Source organism: Callospermophilus lateralis, chromosome 2, assembly GCF_048772815.1.
Source record: "Callospermophilus lateralis isolate mCalLat2 chromosome 2, mCalLat2.hap1, whole genome shotgun sequence".
In the NCBI taxonomy this organism is placed as follows: Eukaryota; Metazoa; Chordata; class Mammalia; order Rodentia; family Sciuridae; genus Callospermophilus; species Callospermophilus lateralis.
This window is the reverse complement of record NC_135306.1, coordinates 101,500,684-101,516,257: the sequence shown is the minus strand read 5'-3', so window position 1 is coordinate 101,516,257 and position 15,574 is coordinate 101,500,684. Positions and strand designations below refer to the sequence as shown.

At 36.0% G+C, this 15,574-nt stretch overlaps 1 protein-coding gene across 5 annotated transcripts in view; it reads right to left on the bottom strand.

Annotated features, from left to right (window-relative positions):
- The window catches only part of Cdon (cell adhesion associated, oncogene regulated), a 97,314-nt gene that overhangs the window by 42,673 nt on the left and 39,067 nt on the right, over positions 1-15,574 (bottom strand). For all 5 annotated transcript variants that reach the window (XM_076846197.1, XM_076846195.1, XM_076846198.1 and 2 more), the window contains exons 4-8: positions 14,551-14,697; positions 13,636-13,779; positions 12,478-12,765; positions 10,843-11,112; positions 6,007-6,360 (exon numbers count right to left, since the gene is read on the bottom strand). In XM_076846197.1, coding sequence (XP_076702312.1) covers positions 6,007-6,360; positions 10,843-11,112; positions 12,478-12,765; positions 13,636-13,779; positions 14,551-14,697 — 1,203 coding nt within the window. The remainder of the gene's footprint in view (positions 1-6,006; positions 6,361-10,842; positions 11,113-12,477; positions 12,766-13,635; positions 13,780-14,550; positions 14,698-15,574) is intronic.

Sequence of the window (15,574 nt, the reverse complement as noted above, 5' to 3'; positions counted from 1 at the left end):
ACAATGGGCAACACATTCCACCAGGAAAAAAGTGAAAGTGATAATAAGAAAGGATCAAGATTTAGGATCTTACCTACCAGGTAGCTAAATAAGTCTCCAAAGATACTTTCCAGAATTCATCCTCATGCGCAGTCCCCTCCCGTACTGAACCCAGGTTCAAGTTTTGAAAAAGGTCTGACACTTCTACTTTCATTTATGCTCTTGGGAATCTAGCTACATGTCCGAGCTAGCCGTGTGTATGCTACATGGACAGAGACAGAGATGTGCCTCCATAAAGATGTTACATGTGAGTAAAGCTACTTTGGCTGTTTCAGCCCCAGGTGCCCTCTGATTACAACTTGTATTATAAACCCAGCAAGGCCAGCAGAAGAACTGCCCAGTTGTATCTAATTAACAATCACAAGCACTAATAAAGGGGTTGTGATTTTAAGTCACTAATCTTTGGGTATCAGTTATGGAGCAATAGGTTCCCCATCTAATAGACTCCTACACAACACAACAACCTTTAAGAAAGAGGGAAGAAATGGAACTAACAAGACCAACATAGAAAAAGTTTTTGAAACAAGTCAGTTCCCATTCCTGATTAAAAAAACAGTGAAGAAACTAGAGATAGAAGGAACTTATCTCAACATAAAGCCTAAATGTGACAAACCCAAAACCAACATCATACTGAACAAGGAAAAACTGAAGACATTTCTTCTAAAATATAGAAGAAGACAAGGATGCCTACTCTAATCACTCCTATTCAATATAGTACTTGAATGCCTTGCCAGAGAAATTAGGAAAGTAAAAAATATAAATAAGAAAGAAAGTAATCAAATTATCAACTGTTTGCAAATGATATGATCCTATACTTGGAAGATCTGAAAAGCTCAATCAGAAGACTGCTAGAGGTAATAAACATGTTCAGCAAAGTAGCAGTATGCAAAATCAACATACAAAAATCAATAACTTTACCATAAACCAAAATGAAATAGCTGAGAAAGAAATCAGGAAAACAATCCTTTTCACACTAGCATTAAAAAAAAAAAAAAACCAGAAAAAAAAAACAAGAAGTTAAAAGACCTAAAACATAGAACACAGAAGAAAGAAATTGAAGAAGACACTAGAAAATGGAAAACTTCCCATGTTCATGGATAGGCAAAATTAATATCGCTAAAACAATCATATTACCAAAAGCAATATACAAATTTATCACAATATATAACATCAAATTATACTACAGAGCTATAGTAACAAAAATTACATAGTACTGGCATAAAAACAAACACATAGACCAATGGAAAAGAATAGAAGATACAGACAACCTACAGAAATGCAGCCATCTGATCCTTGACAAAAGTACCAAAAACATACATTTGGAGAAAATGCAGACTTGTTAGTTGCACATGGTGGCACATTCCTGTAATTCCATTGGCCTGGGAGGCTGAGGCAGGAGGATCACAAGTTCAAGGAAAGCCTCAGGAATTTAGATTTTTGTCTCAAAATTAAAAATGAAAAGGGCTGGGGATATAGCTCTGTGGCAAAACATCACTGAGTTCAAAACCCAGTACCCCACCCACCAAAATAAAGAAAGAAACTTGGGGCTGGGGATGTGGCTCAAGCGGTAGCGCGCTCGCCTGGCATGTGTGGGGCGCTGGGTTAGATCCTCAGTACCACATAAAAAATAAAGATGTTGTGTCCACCAAAAACTACAAAATAAATATTAAAAAATTCTCTCTCTCTAAAAAAAAAAAAAAAAGAAAGAAAGAAACTACCAAACTGAAGATAGATAAAACAAACAGATAGCCTTAATAGTTGGTACTAACCAGCATTACCTACTGGGCAGCTTGTCTCCAAAGATATATCCCAGAATTCCCACTTTTTCATAGTCCCCTCCCACCATGTACACTAACAGCATACAGATTATATGGAGGAAAGTAAAAATAATTTATTTGTACTGAAAAAATAGGTTCATACGTTCAAAAAATTACTGAGCATGTGTTATATGCCAAGCACTGTTCCAAATGTTTAATTCTACAACAGTCTTAGGTAAAGAGTAATACTTCCTGCTACTTTACAGATGAAGAAATTAAGGTTCTGAGAGACTAAGTGACAACAGCTGTCAGAAGAATGTTAGCGGTACTGCTGTGAAAAAAAAGGAGAGCAGTTTATGAATACAAATATCTGCCAGTATAATAAATCCAAAGGATTGACAGCTTGCTTTCTCTCAAGTGCTATTAATACTGGCAACAAAAAGGTCTCCTGTTATTCACTCCTGTGTGGAGGAAGGGAACCGAGGAAAACACAAGTTTTAGCTACACTTGAAGTCAGATTCCTGGGAAGAGGTGGGTTGTTTTTAGGAGAACTACTGCATTTTAGAAGAGAACCAGAGAAAACCAGATTAACTTTAAGGTCAGTTCTCTGTTAGCTTAAAGAGAAAAATGACATCCCAGAGCATCCTTCATCAAGAAAACAAGAAGTCAGTGAGAAAATAAGGTAGAAGAATACTATTTAAATTCACTAAGACAACTTGAAAATATTGCTCCTGGCATGGCTGTGTTTACCTAGTGAGTCAGACATGCAGTGGACATTCAGGGTTGATCTGGTGCCTGTTAATGTAGAGAAATGGACTCTCCAATTGGAGGTAATTTGCTGTGGCTTGGGGTGATGTGGAAGGATCTTTGTATCATTAGTAGTTTCATGGATCCTCTGGGCAGCTGACCACTGGGAAGTGGTATCTGGCCACAGGACAGTTCCCACACTACATGACACTTTATTTATACAGAGGGATTTTAAAAAATATGCTGCTGCCCGTCTACTGCAAGAATATCAAAATTTCTTTTCTGTTATTCGGGGTGTAATGCAACTTTTCCACAACACTTATTTAAAAGAGGATCCAATTAACCTCTGCTGTTCCCAATTATATAACTTGGGCACTCACAATTTATTAGATATGATTTTAAACGTCTTAATAGTATAGATGCTCCTAGGTTGATGGTCAGGTTATAACCCAAAAACCTCATGGAAATGGAAAATACAGTTAAACTGGAAATGCATTTATTACTCTTAACTTACTGAATACAATGGCTAAGCAACATAGTACTTTATAGAGTGTCAGTTGTTCACCCTTGTAATGGAATGGCTGATGGTGAGCTCCAGCTCACTGCCACTGCCCACCATCACAAGATTATCATACTTCTGATTATTAACCCAGGAAAAGAGCAAAATTCTACTAAATGAGTTTTTACTAAATGAACATCACTTTCACATCATGAAAAAAAATCTGTAAGTCAGTTGGACATAGTGGCACATGCCCTGAAATACCAGGGACTTTGGAGGCTAAAGCAGGAGGATCTCAAGTTTGAGACAACTTAGCAAGACCTTGTCTCAAATATAAAAAATTTTAAAAGGGCTGGGGTGTGTAACTCAATGTTAGCACAACCTCAGACCATTGTAAATTGGAGATTGCCTGTACTTTCAGAGTTCAGGCAATACATGCTCTCACATGTATTATCTAAATTTATCTTCAAACAACTCCACGAATGAGTAGAATAGACATTTAATAATTTTTAAGATGGACTAGTTTTTGAATTAGAAAAAAGGATGAATAAAAGCTATAGCAATGTCAGTGAATTTCCTAATTAAATAGGGAATACAACCACATCTGTCCAAGATATTCCCACTGTCACTATGAATACCAGCAACCCCCACCCCACACTACTTTAGGAAGCCCAGGGCAACTCCCATTTTAGTTTTGAAGATATACATCAAAGACCTCATAAACCTAAGGTCCCTGGAAATAAAAAAAAAAAAAAGAGAGAGAAAGGAGAGCATCATCTTTTTCTTGGACCATCTCACTTTCCCTTCACAATAAAAGTAAATGACTCAGTACACTAGATTTAATAAGGCTCAGATTCCTATTTTTAAAAAAGTGGGTTCTAATTCACTGCTTCAAGTTCAATAAACTCAGCTAGGTCTCAATAATTATTACAGAGCATGTAAAAGAGATAACAGAAGAACACACAGGTAGGATGCTACTGATGGGATTATTATATATAAAAGTGGTAGCCATTAACTGTTCAGAATCATGTCTGGCAGTAGAAGCTTTACATAAATACAAAGTATTAGGTTAAGACTGTTACTATCTAGTTATTATTAAATTATAGTTATCCATTTTATAACTATATATATATAGTTTAGGAAATCACAAAATCCTGGAGCAGGGGAGAATCTTAAAGATCTTCTAATCTAAACAATTTGTATAACTTCTAAGGGCTTCAGATTTTTGAGAAAGTTGGACAATATCTAGTTCCATCAACTATGACATGTATGTCTCCTTATTTCATATATTTACATAAAATAATCAGTTTTGCTAAATTCTACCCAAGCAGCTCCTGCATTATACCTATCACAGAGCTAAAAGTAAAAGCAGAGTCACTCTTACTTTTGCCAACTGGAATAGATATATAAACATGAACACATATATGCATATACATATTCATATATATGTATAAATTTATACAACACCCAAGAACCTTCCTAAGAGTTCTTTTTTTTTTTTTTGAGAGAGAGAGTTATTAAGGTTACTAAAATCACAACTAATTCTTTTCGTTAAATACCACCACAATGGAAACCTGTAATAATAGTTATCATAACCTAATAATTGATGTTCATGAAAAGCTTTCTGTTACCAGACATAATTTTAAGAAGCTTACATGTATTAGCTACTTGAAATCTCACACTAATCCTACTGTGAGCAGGACACCTTCACAACACCTGTTACACAGGTGAGGCAAAAAGCACAAAGTTCAGTAACTGGCCCTAGATTACAAAGCTCTGTGTGTCGGAGCCAGGGCTCTAACAGCCCACAGCCTCAACTCCACATCATTTCCACCTCTACCATTCTGGAGTGGCCCAATGTAGAAACAGAAGTCACTGGCCTTCCCCACTTATCTCCCAACCTCCAACTTCATCCAGAGCTAGAAGTTCCTTATTTGCATCTGAAAATAAATTGGAGTGCATACATCCAAACTCTGCACACTTCAAACATCACTCTTCTGCCAAAGACCACTCACTGGCCCCACCTCTGGTTTAATGGCACCCATACACTGATGGTGTGGTCTATACTGTGGAGGATAAGACAGGCAAAAAAGACCTGTGTGGAACCAGACTGCGAATTCATTAAAGTAAGAAATTCTGGAGCCCCAGACCTGTTGCCCAGAAACAAGAATGTGGACTCTAGGATCAGGATAAGCACTGACTTCGACTCCATGGGCTCTGAGGATCCAGACAGAAAGGTACCACAGGAAGCCCTTCAATGCAGAGGATTAGGGCAGGGACCTCAGTTGACCATCACTAAAGGCAGAACTGAATATTCTGACTCTCAGAGACAAATATGGCAACAATCTCTTAAACTGATCAATCAGTTGTTAAAGAACCAATGATATAAGGTTTGAATTCAAATTTCATTAACTTTGACTTAATTTTCATTACTATTGACATTCTACATGCCTATATTTCAAAAATCATGTAACATTAAGTTATTACCATAAAAAACAGCAGCATATAAATACTATGATTCATCCTATTAGAAAAGTAATTTGGGGTAAGATAGGGAAAATACATAGATACAGGTATTATTTGATAGGACCATAAGTTTGTATTGTCAATGAAGGCAAACCTGTAGACTTTGAATACTACACTTATCAAGGATTTGTCTAAAAAAAAGTCAGCAATAGCAATATCAGTATCTCAGAAAACTAAAAACATTAATCCCAAAGTCAAGTTATAGTTTGAGCTTGCTCCCAACTAAAACCATACTATTTGACAAGCAGGTACTTAACAAAAACACTAGAAATGGAGAAGGACATTCATCTAATTCACAGATGGAAAAATACTACAAAATACAGTTCTACATTCACTGTTACAGGGGCTGCATTTATTAAAATGACATATTTCTAATCACCTTTTCTCTTACTATAAAAAGAGATTATGCAACTGAGGAAAATACTAATGGAAACTCACCAACTGTAAGAAATGCCTCTGACTGTGTGATGCCATGATCATTTGTAGCTTCACAGATGTATTTCCCAGCATGCTCCTGAGTAACAGCCTGAATAGAGAGCGAGCTTGAGCCAGCTCGGGACATGATGAAGTAGACAGGCTCTGGGTCAAGGGCTCCAGGTCTTAATAAGTGTGACTTTCGAGATTTAGACCTAAGGACTTGAGATGGATGGCTGGTTATCAACCCATGGGCGCCATACCAACGAATGACTGGAACTGGCACTCCAGTGGCATTGCAGGACAAAGTCACAAAGTCTCCATCTACCACTCTGGCACTTGCTGGTGCAGTAATTATAACTGGCTTTAATCCACTGTCTGTAAAAAAAATAATTCACATACCAAAATTAGCAACATTATAGTCTCTATGCTGCAAAATAATTTCATCCTTTTACAAAAATGTAATAGTAATGATTAGAACAAAGATATTTCCCTTCTGGTTGGTTCCTGTCTCAATTTTTACCAAGTGCGATTGTCAATAAAAAGTAACATTTTCATAACTGTGGGACTCTAGACATTCCTACATACATTTCTTAACCTTTCAGAAAAGGATTGTATATAAGGAATCTATTGAGAGCTTTCCAATAGGGATACTATACATATTTGACCACGGTAAATACAAGAGGTGAAGCCAAAACTTTAGACTTTAATGTGAAAAAGAGATGTAAAGGATATAAAACTATCTTTTCAAGAAAATGGTCAATTCTGGGATAATCTGATTATAAAAATCCTGGGAGGGAAAAATCCTATTTTAAATAAAATTTATACATAATTTCTTATCATCCATACGAACAACATTGATACTTCTAAATTAAAGTGGCAGCAAGTCTCTCCTTTTAGTACTGGTATTCTAGGCAGTATTTTTAAGTAGCCTACCATGGAATATTGATCAACACAAAAGATATCTTTGCTCTTGTCTAATTTCCAAATTTTTGCAAAGTGAGGGAGTGTAAAATGCTATTTCACCAGTCATGACCTGCAAATCCCTGAGTGCTAACAAAGGTGAACATCATCTTTCCATGTGTTTACATACAATTCCTATTTTTCCTTCTCTGTGAAATGCCTTTGTTAATTTTTCTATGGTGTCATTTATCTTTGGAAAATGGATCAGAGTTCTTTGTGTATAATATACACTATTCTTTTGTTTAGTTATGTAGGTCACTAGTATCTTCCCTTAGTTTACTGTTTCTTTTCACTTTCAATAGTATCTTTTAATAATGAGTATATTTTCATTTCAATGTAGTCATATGATTTTAAATTATTCTTTTAAAATGTATTATTAAAATCAATATTGATTATACATATTCTCTCATTTTGGAATCAGTTTCTAAGGTCATCAAAATACTTTGATTAAATTTTAATTGGAATACTATCTACAGAAAAAAAATTTTGAAAGATAAGACAACCCTATAATACTGAATTTTGCTATCTATTAACTGGTATATCTTCCTATATAACTGTCTGCTTTAAAGGAGCTAATATTTTCTTAAAATATTTAATTTTTAACTGATTTTGTTTGTTGCTGGCATATAGAAAGGTAATTGATTCTTGTTTATTGGTCTTCATCCAGCCACTTTGATAAATACCATTATTTCTAATAATAAGATATGTAATAATCATAATATCCAGTAAACTATTTGGATATTGTATAATGGCAATCATGTCAGCTTATAAATTAGTAACTATTTGGGTTCTTATTTCTCTTCTGCCTTTTTGTGCTGGATAGAATCTACGGCGACTAGAAGAGATTTTAAAGGGAGTGCTTTGGGCTATGCTTCATGCAGAGCACTTGCCTAGTGTTTTAGTCAGCTTTTTCACTGCTATAACCAAAACACCTGACAAGAACAATTTTAGAGGAGGAAAAGTTTATTTGGCACTCAAAGGTCTCAGTCTACAGACAACTGGCTCCATTGTTCTGGATCCAAGGTAAAGCAGAACATCATAGCTGATGAGTGTGGTAGATGAAAGCAGCTCAGGACATGACTACCAGGAAGCAGAGAGAGAGAGTTCCACTCACCAGGGACAAAACAGAAACCCCAAAGGCATGGCCTCCTCCAGCCATACCCTACCTGCCCTCAATTACTGCCCTGTTAATCCCTATAAGTAGATTAATTCACTGGGGTTACAACTATCAATAACGCTCATCATTTAGTCATTTCATGTCTGAATCTTCTTGCATTTTCTCACACATGAGCTTTTGGGAGGCCACCCCATATCTAAACCATGACACCTAGCATGCTCAAGGCCCTGGGGGGGAGGGAGGGGGAGAGGGAGGGAGGGAAGGAAGGGAAGAAAGAAAGGAAGAAAGTGTTTCTTATATTTCACCATTAAAAATGATGTTTCGTGTAAGTTTTTGTTAGTCTTAGCAAACTAAGAAAATTCCTTTCCATTTCTATTTCTCTGAATGTCTAACATGGATATTGAATTATGTCCAGTGTTTTTGTACTTCTAGTGGATAATCATATTTTGTATCTCCTTTATTAGATAAGTGGGTGAAAGACAGTTTAAATTTTCTGATGAATTTCTGGGATAATTGCTTGATCAAGAGGTATTTTCTTTCTAACATATTTCTGGTTTGCTCATTTTTCACTTAGTATTTTTATATGTACGTTCATAAAAAGACTGGCCTTTGATTTTGCTTTTTTGTACCATCCTTTTGTGAATCTGGAATCAGGATTACATTAATTGGAAAGTTCCATCTCTTCCTCTTTTCTGGAAGAGTTGTGTAAGATTTGGAATGATCTGTAACTTGCAGGCCTGGTAGAACCTCCATAAAACCATCTGGTCTGGTACGTTCTCTGTGGGAAGATTTTCAACTCCTAATTCAATTTATTCCATAGCTGTAGGACTAGTCAGGCTTTTTATTTACTTAATTCAGTCTTGCTAAGTCATATTTTTTCCTTAGAATTTGTTCATGCTATAGTTTGGATTTTGAATTCCCCCAAAGCCCACCCACATACTAAAGACTTGGCTGCCAGCCTATGGTGTCCTAAGAAGTAGTAGAACCTTTAAGAGGTAACGCCTAAAGAAATTTAGGTCACTGAGAGCATTACCTTGAGGATATTAAGACCCCTGTCCCCTCCTGTCTTTCTGTTCCCAGTCTCCATGAGATAAACAGGCCCCTTCCACGATGACCTCCTGCCACGATGTACTCTGCACCACAGGACCAAAGCAACAGGGCCAAGGGACCAAGGACAGATCCATCTGAAACCATGAGCCAAAACTAAAGCTTTTCTCTTTTTAAACTTATTGTCTCAGGTGTTTTGTCACATGATACAAAACTAACACTGTCCACTTCTGTTTATATTTGCAAATTACTGTTATAAAGTTTATCCTAGCCATCTTATTATTTTTGATCTCCATAAGCCTTGTACTTGGAGCTCCATTTTTATTCTCATTGTTTATTTTTACCTACTTTCTTTACTCTTAATCAATTTTGCCAAAGGTTTGTCTATTTTATTAGATTTTAGAAAGAACTAACTTATTGTTTATTGATCTTCTTTATCTTTATTATTTAATTGATTTAGATCTGCCCTTATCTATATTATCTCCTTTCTTCTGCTTTCTTTGAATCTATTCTGTTGCTTTTTTCACTTCACTTACTAATTTTCAGCCTTACTAGTCTTCTTCTATAAGCATATAAAGGCTATAAATTTCTCTCTAAATTTTATTTTGGGTACCCCCCAAAAAAAAACTTTTCTATGGCATTGTTTTTATCATTCAGTCTGAAGTATTTTAAATTTCCACTACAATTTCTTTTATGGTCTACCTATTGGAAGTATAATTTTAAATTTCCAAATACACGGCAAGTTTTTTAAAAACTTACCTTTCTATTATTAACTTTTAAATTAATTACATAAGGTAAAAATATTCACTGTGTCATAGTCATTCTCTGAAATCTGAAATGCTTATAACTCATGAATAATTAATTTTCCTAATATATAAAGAACTCTTACAAATCAAAAACGTAAGAATAAAAACCTAAATTCTATAAATGGGCAGAAGACAGTGAAGAATCAATATACAGAGAAATAAATCCAAAGGTCTCACAAACATGTAAAAAGAGACTTCTTTTCATCCATAATAAAAGAAATATAGACTATAAGGTATATAACTTCATAACAATTATGGAAAGCAATTCAAAAATAGCTATTAGTAAGTTCATTTCTGGGAATTTCTTTTATAGATACAAGTGTGGAAAATAATCTTTACAGAAGAACCTTCATTATATAACAACTATAATGATAAAAATACTCTGTTATGTACCATGTAGACAATACCCAAAATACATATTAAGTAAAAAATTTAAAGAATGCCCCTTATGTAGGAAACAGAGAGTGTTACACACATTTTTGTATGCGCGTGTAACGGTTTGTATATGCACAAAGTCAAGAAACTGATAAAATCAGTTAGTTCTAAAGAGGCTGCAGAATAGAAATGAGAGACATAAATTACTATATATCTTTTTAAATTATGTATCTTGAGAACATATTTTTTAAAAATAATTTCTTCCTAATTCTTTTTTTTCCCTCTGATAGTGGGAATGAAGACAAGGACCTCATGCATGCTAGGCATTCTACCACCAAGTTACATCCTAGTCTAAAAACAATTTCTAATGAGCTTGATGAAATAAGGTTGTTTCTTCACGAACATGTCTATCTCCCACTAGAAATAAATATGGAAAATTAACATAGTTCTCATATAGTGTAGCATTATTTCTTTCAGTAAAAGGGCTTTGTTTTTAATTGCTGCAAAAGCTTACTGTGAAGTTTTATATAATCACATGATCTAAAAGTTTACCTTTTTCGACTTGAAGTCTTCCAGTGGACTGCATAAATCCAATCCCATTATCTGCCACACACTGGTACAGTCCAGAGTCTTCCATTGTAACCCCAGTAATTTTCAGTCCATTTCCTGCAGTTAAATGTCGTGGGGAAGGATGAATAGGTTGTGCATTATGAAACCAGGTACGGTTAGGTGCTGGGTTCCCACGAACATCACAAGTGAAAAGTACTGTGGCACCCAGAGATACTTTCTGATCTTCCAGTCCCTTAGAAATTGAAGCATGTTCTGAAAATAAAACATGCAAATTAAACTCTACCCCTCAATTTTTAAATTATCACACAGGTCAAATAAAAATCTTCTACCAATAACTAGTTGAGGTTATATTCTTTATTCACATTCTTCCATCTGCTGTGGTCATCAATAAAAAAGTTAGAAATATATTTTAACTTTCCACTAATAGAATAAACCATATATTACTAATAAGATATTGTCTCCTTTTTTAGATAGAGTCACCCACTTAACTTTTCCAACACACACATAGTTTCTAACCTAGGCTTCTTTAGCATTTATTTCAGGTGACTAGGTTAAAGGAAAGTAATTGTTTCCCTGTATTTCACACTAAACAAGAAAAGAAAAATCTATTATTCATTTTAAATTCTTTTTATGGTCAAGCCTATTTCCAGGTTAGGTGTATAATAGAGAAGAATAAATAAGTAAATAAGAAAGAAACGTCCTTTAAGAGCCATGAAGTCATTTTGTATTTAGAAAAGTAAACGATTTATCAATATTTGCAGCATATGCCTTAAATAAGTAATTATGCATATTAACCTACTCCTGATTATCACCACATGTCCATGTGCACACCCATGTGAGGGGTGCAGGTAGGTGCTGGAGATGAAACCCAGTGCCTCACATATGGTAAGCCAGTGCTCTACCACTGAGCTACACCCCAGCCCAATCACTGCATTATGCAGCCACTTGCCAAACACTTCCTAAATCCCAGTGTTGTGAACCTACATTAGGCCACGAGTGTTAAGTAAATCACTTGGAAAAAATTTACAAAAACTATATTTACTGTGAAATTAATTTTATTTCTGGCTTTCATGTAAATCTGTTTTGAAAAAGGAAAACATATACTACTATTATACATGACACTAAGGTAAGTGGCTAGTAGAAAAGAAACAGCTTTGAGATAAAGCATATATGTAGAAATAATGCAAATTTTTTGCATTATTTATAGGTAAAAGCATGCCAAAAGGGAAAAAAATAATAATAAAATAGGTTGATTTCTTTTTGAGATGCCATTTTCTAGTCAGTACTCTTAGTTGCTACTACAGGATGCCACACAGAGATACATATCAGAATTTTCCATTCCATCAGATTCCAGTTTTCTTTTCTCCAGGTCACAGAGAAGATGCTCTGGGGGTTAGGTTCCCAAGAGCAATCCATGTGAAATGTTCTATGCCACCCAGAAATACAGCCTAATTTATCAGTCCTTTTGCAAAAAAATGAAGCCTTGTTCTGGCTATTGGTGTGAATATTTCTAGATATTCACTGTTTTAGTTTAGCTCACATATGTCCTGCAAACATCAGATAGACAAGGATAATGTCCTGATTTGGGGGGAAAAAATTGACTAAGTGACATCTTACCAAGTACATTAACCACATAAGTGACATGTTTTACGTCGCCAGATTTGTTGCCCACCACACAGGAATAGTTTCCAGAGTCTGCTGGATTGATGCTAGCAGTGGCAAGATGTGAATGTAACCTTCTCCAGTTGCTTCCCGGCACAGCATCCTGCCCATCCTTCAGCCAATACACTTGTGAGGCTGGGACCCCACTCACCACACACTCCAGGGTTACAGAGCTATGAGAAAGGACAGCCAATGCCTGTGGAAGGGTAGGGTGAAGAATGTGAAACCCATCCAAGGCAGGGCCTAGAAAAGGAAGGGAACACAAAATATTATTAGTAAGGATTCACTTCCAATCTCTTCCCTAGGAAAGCTGTGAGCATCCTCACACTGCTACTTAGCTTTCTTTATACAACAACATTCTAATTAGTAGTGAAATCATTTTTAGCTGAGAATTAAAATGAAAAGATTTTTGTGGTCCATGAGGGCTACTTCTCAATTATACAACTCTGGAAAGGTAGAATTCTCAACAAGTCCAGAAACCACTCTTTTATGATGCTCAGATTACTGATGGTACCTCAACTCAACAGCCACAATCTATGATTTTAATCATAATTTTTAAAAATTGAGTAGAAAGATCTTTTCCTCATGCCGCCCATTCAGCCACCAATGTGATGACCACTGCTATCAAGTTATATTCCTGCTTTTAGTTGTTTTTGTTTGAGCAAAGGGCAAAATTTTCCACACAAATTCACTCTGTCACACTGATCATAACTCCCCTCTAAAAAGTTGCTGCATTTTTAAAAAATATGTATGGTTTGATTCTGTTATACATTATTGCATTTACTTTTTGGGCGGGGGATAAGACTTTTTATGATAAAACGAAAGAGACCTGGGGCTTCGGTTGTGGCTCAGCAGTAGAGCATTCGCCTACCATGTGCAAGGCCCTAGGTTCGATTCTCAGCACCACTTTATTTTATAAAATAAAGGTAGGCGTCCAACTACAACTAAAAAATAAATATTAAAAATAGAGAGAGAGAGAGAGAGAGAAAGAGAGAGAGAGAGAGAGAGAGAAAGAGAGAGATCTGAAAATGAGCTCTCCTTTCCCAACTTTTTTTGAGCAATACTTTTGAGGACTCTTTCTTTGCTATAGCCACTGCTCTCCCAAATACTTACGACTCACAAGGAGCTTTTGGCCAATGGGTTCAACTTTTAATTCATGGGTGACAGGATTATAAACTGCACATTTATATGATCCCTTGTCCTCTGAGGATACATTCAAAATTTGAAGATTTCCTGATGGAAGAATTATGTAATTCCCTGAAGAAGGAAAGGAATGCAGTTAGTCTTTACTCTCTGAAGACTACTACCACAGCGCAACTAAAACTAACAAGAGTTTGCAGTTGTGTTTAAGATTTATACAGAAGACTAGCAGCAAATAAGCAACCAAGGAAAATTCATTAAATGAAAGAAAAGGAAAGTCAAGGCCAAAAGTAAAGAGTTGACAGTACTGGCACAACAAAATTTAATCCATCAGAAACATTTTAACAGATGGTGAGTCTGAAAGCACAAGAAGCATATTTAGGCAAAGATACCATGATCACAGCCCTGATGAACCTCTACCTTAAAAGTACTGGCCACATGGTATTTATTCATTGTCTGCCCTTCCCTTTTTTCAATAAATATATATTGAGTTAACTATTTTCTTCCAAACTCAGCAAAGGCACTCATGACACAGCAATAGAAAAAGAGCGAAAGAGCACAAAGGTCCTGCATGCATGCAACTAGCATTGCAGTAGGGGGTGATGGGTGCAGAGAAAGGAGTACAAAATAAACTATAAAGAAAATTGACGCTGAATAAAGGGTAAAAAGGCACATTATTTTAGAGAGGACCATCTGACTGGTCTTCTCCAAGGAAGTAAAATTGGAGTAGAGACTGGAATGAACTATGTCTTCATTTCCTCTATTTGACTTCTCAGAGTACAATGTATCTTACCTATTTTCCCAACCACAGTCCCTAGCACACAGAATGCAGTTATGTAAGGAATATTTGTTTTCTGTGTGCTATTAGCTTTTTATAAAAGGACTCACCTGTGGAATGTTTCAGCCATTTCCCCCGGATTTTATAGCGCACTTCAGCTTTAGGATTACTCTCTGGTACTCTGCAGCCAACAAAACCAGTGCTTTTTTCTTCTGCTGTAATAACATGCTTTGTTGAAGAATCAAAGTCACCAAGAACTGAAATAAATAAGTAAATAAAAGAATGAATGAATGCAAACTTGAGTTCTCTTTCCCAAAGGAAGTCTAAAATTTAGAAACATCAGCCACATGGTGTCTTGTGGTAGCTAATCCCAGTTGTGAGGTTAGTGTGAGCTTTTATCTAAGAAAGCAGCTGGGGCAGAGGCGCCTGGTTGAGGGCTGACAGCTAACTCAAGGCACCCTTTTTGCAGAAGTTGCTGCTTTTAGGGGACTATAAGAAAAACAAACTGCTCCTAAAACACCAGGGAGAACTATAAAGCATAATTATCCCCATTCTATAAAGATAAATCCTTTTCAATGCAGGCCCTCAGCAAAGCTCACTTTCCCGGTTTGTAAATGCTCACAGTGCAATAAAATGGCCTCTGGGGATGACCATAGGACATCAAAAAGCAAAGCAGTATGTTGTCTCAGTTATCTGAATATACCAATTCGATCTCAATTCTTTTCAATTTAAGCTCTCTACAGATGGAGGCTGCCCAGAAAGGTTCTTTATTATCTCAGTGCACAGGGAAGTCAGCAGCCTGCCACTAAAACCCAACCCTCCAGTGTGTGTCTTGGAGCTGTCCATGGGTCACAGCTCTATAAAAACATTTACTCTTCTCAGTTATGACAAACTCACTACTCCTGGGGAATCCAGATTTGTTCTGTAAATAGGGGTGCCCTTACAAAGACGTTTTCCATTACTGGAAGCCATCACCATTTAAAAGGCAGATGGCTCAAACTTACTAAGAAAAACCACGCATTCCAGATTTTCCATAAGTTCAATACTCCACATTCCTTTCTTTATAGTCAGTTATTTTTTCCTGCTTCTTTAGCCTGGTTTCAATTAAATTAATTAAAATCATCCAGTAATCAA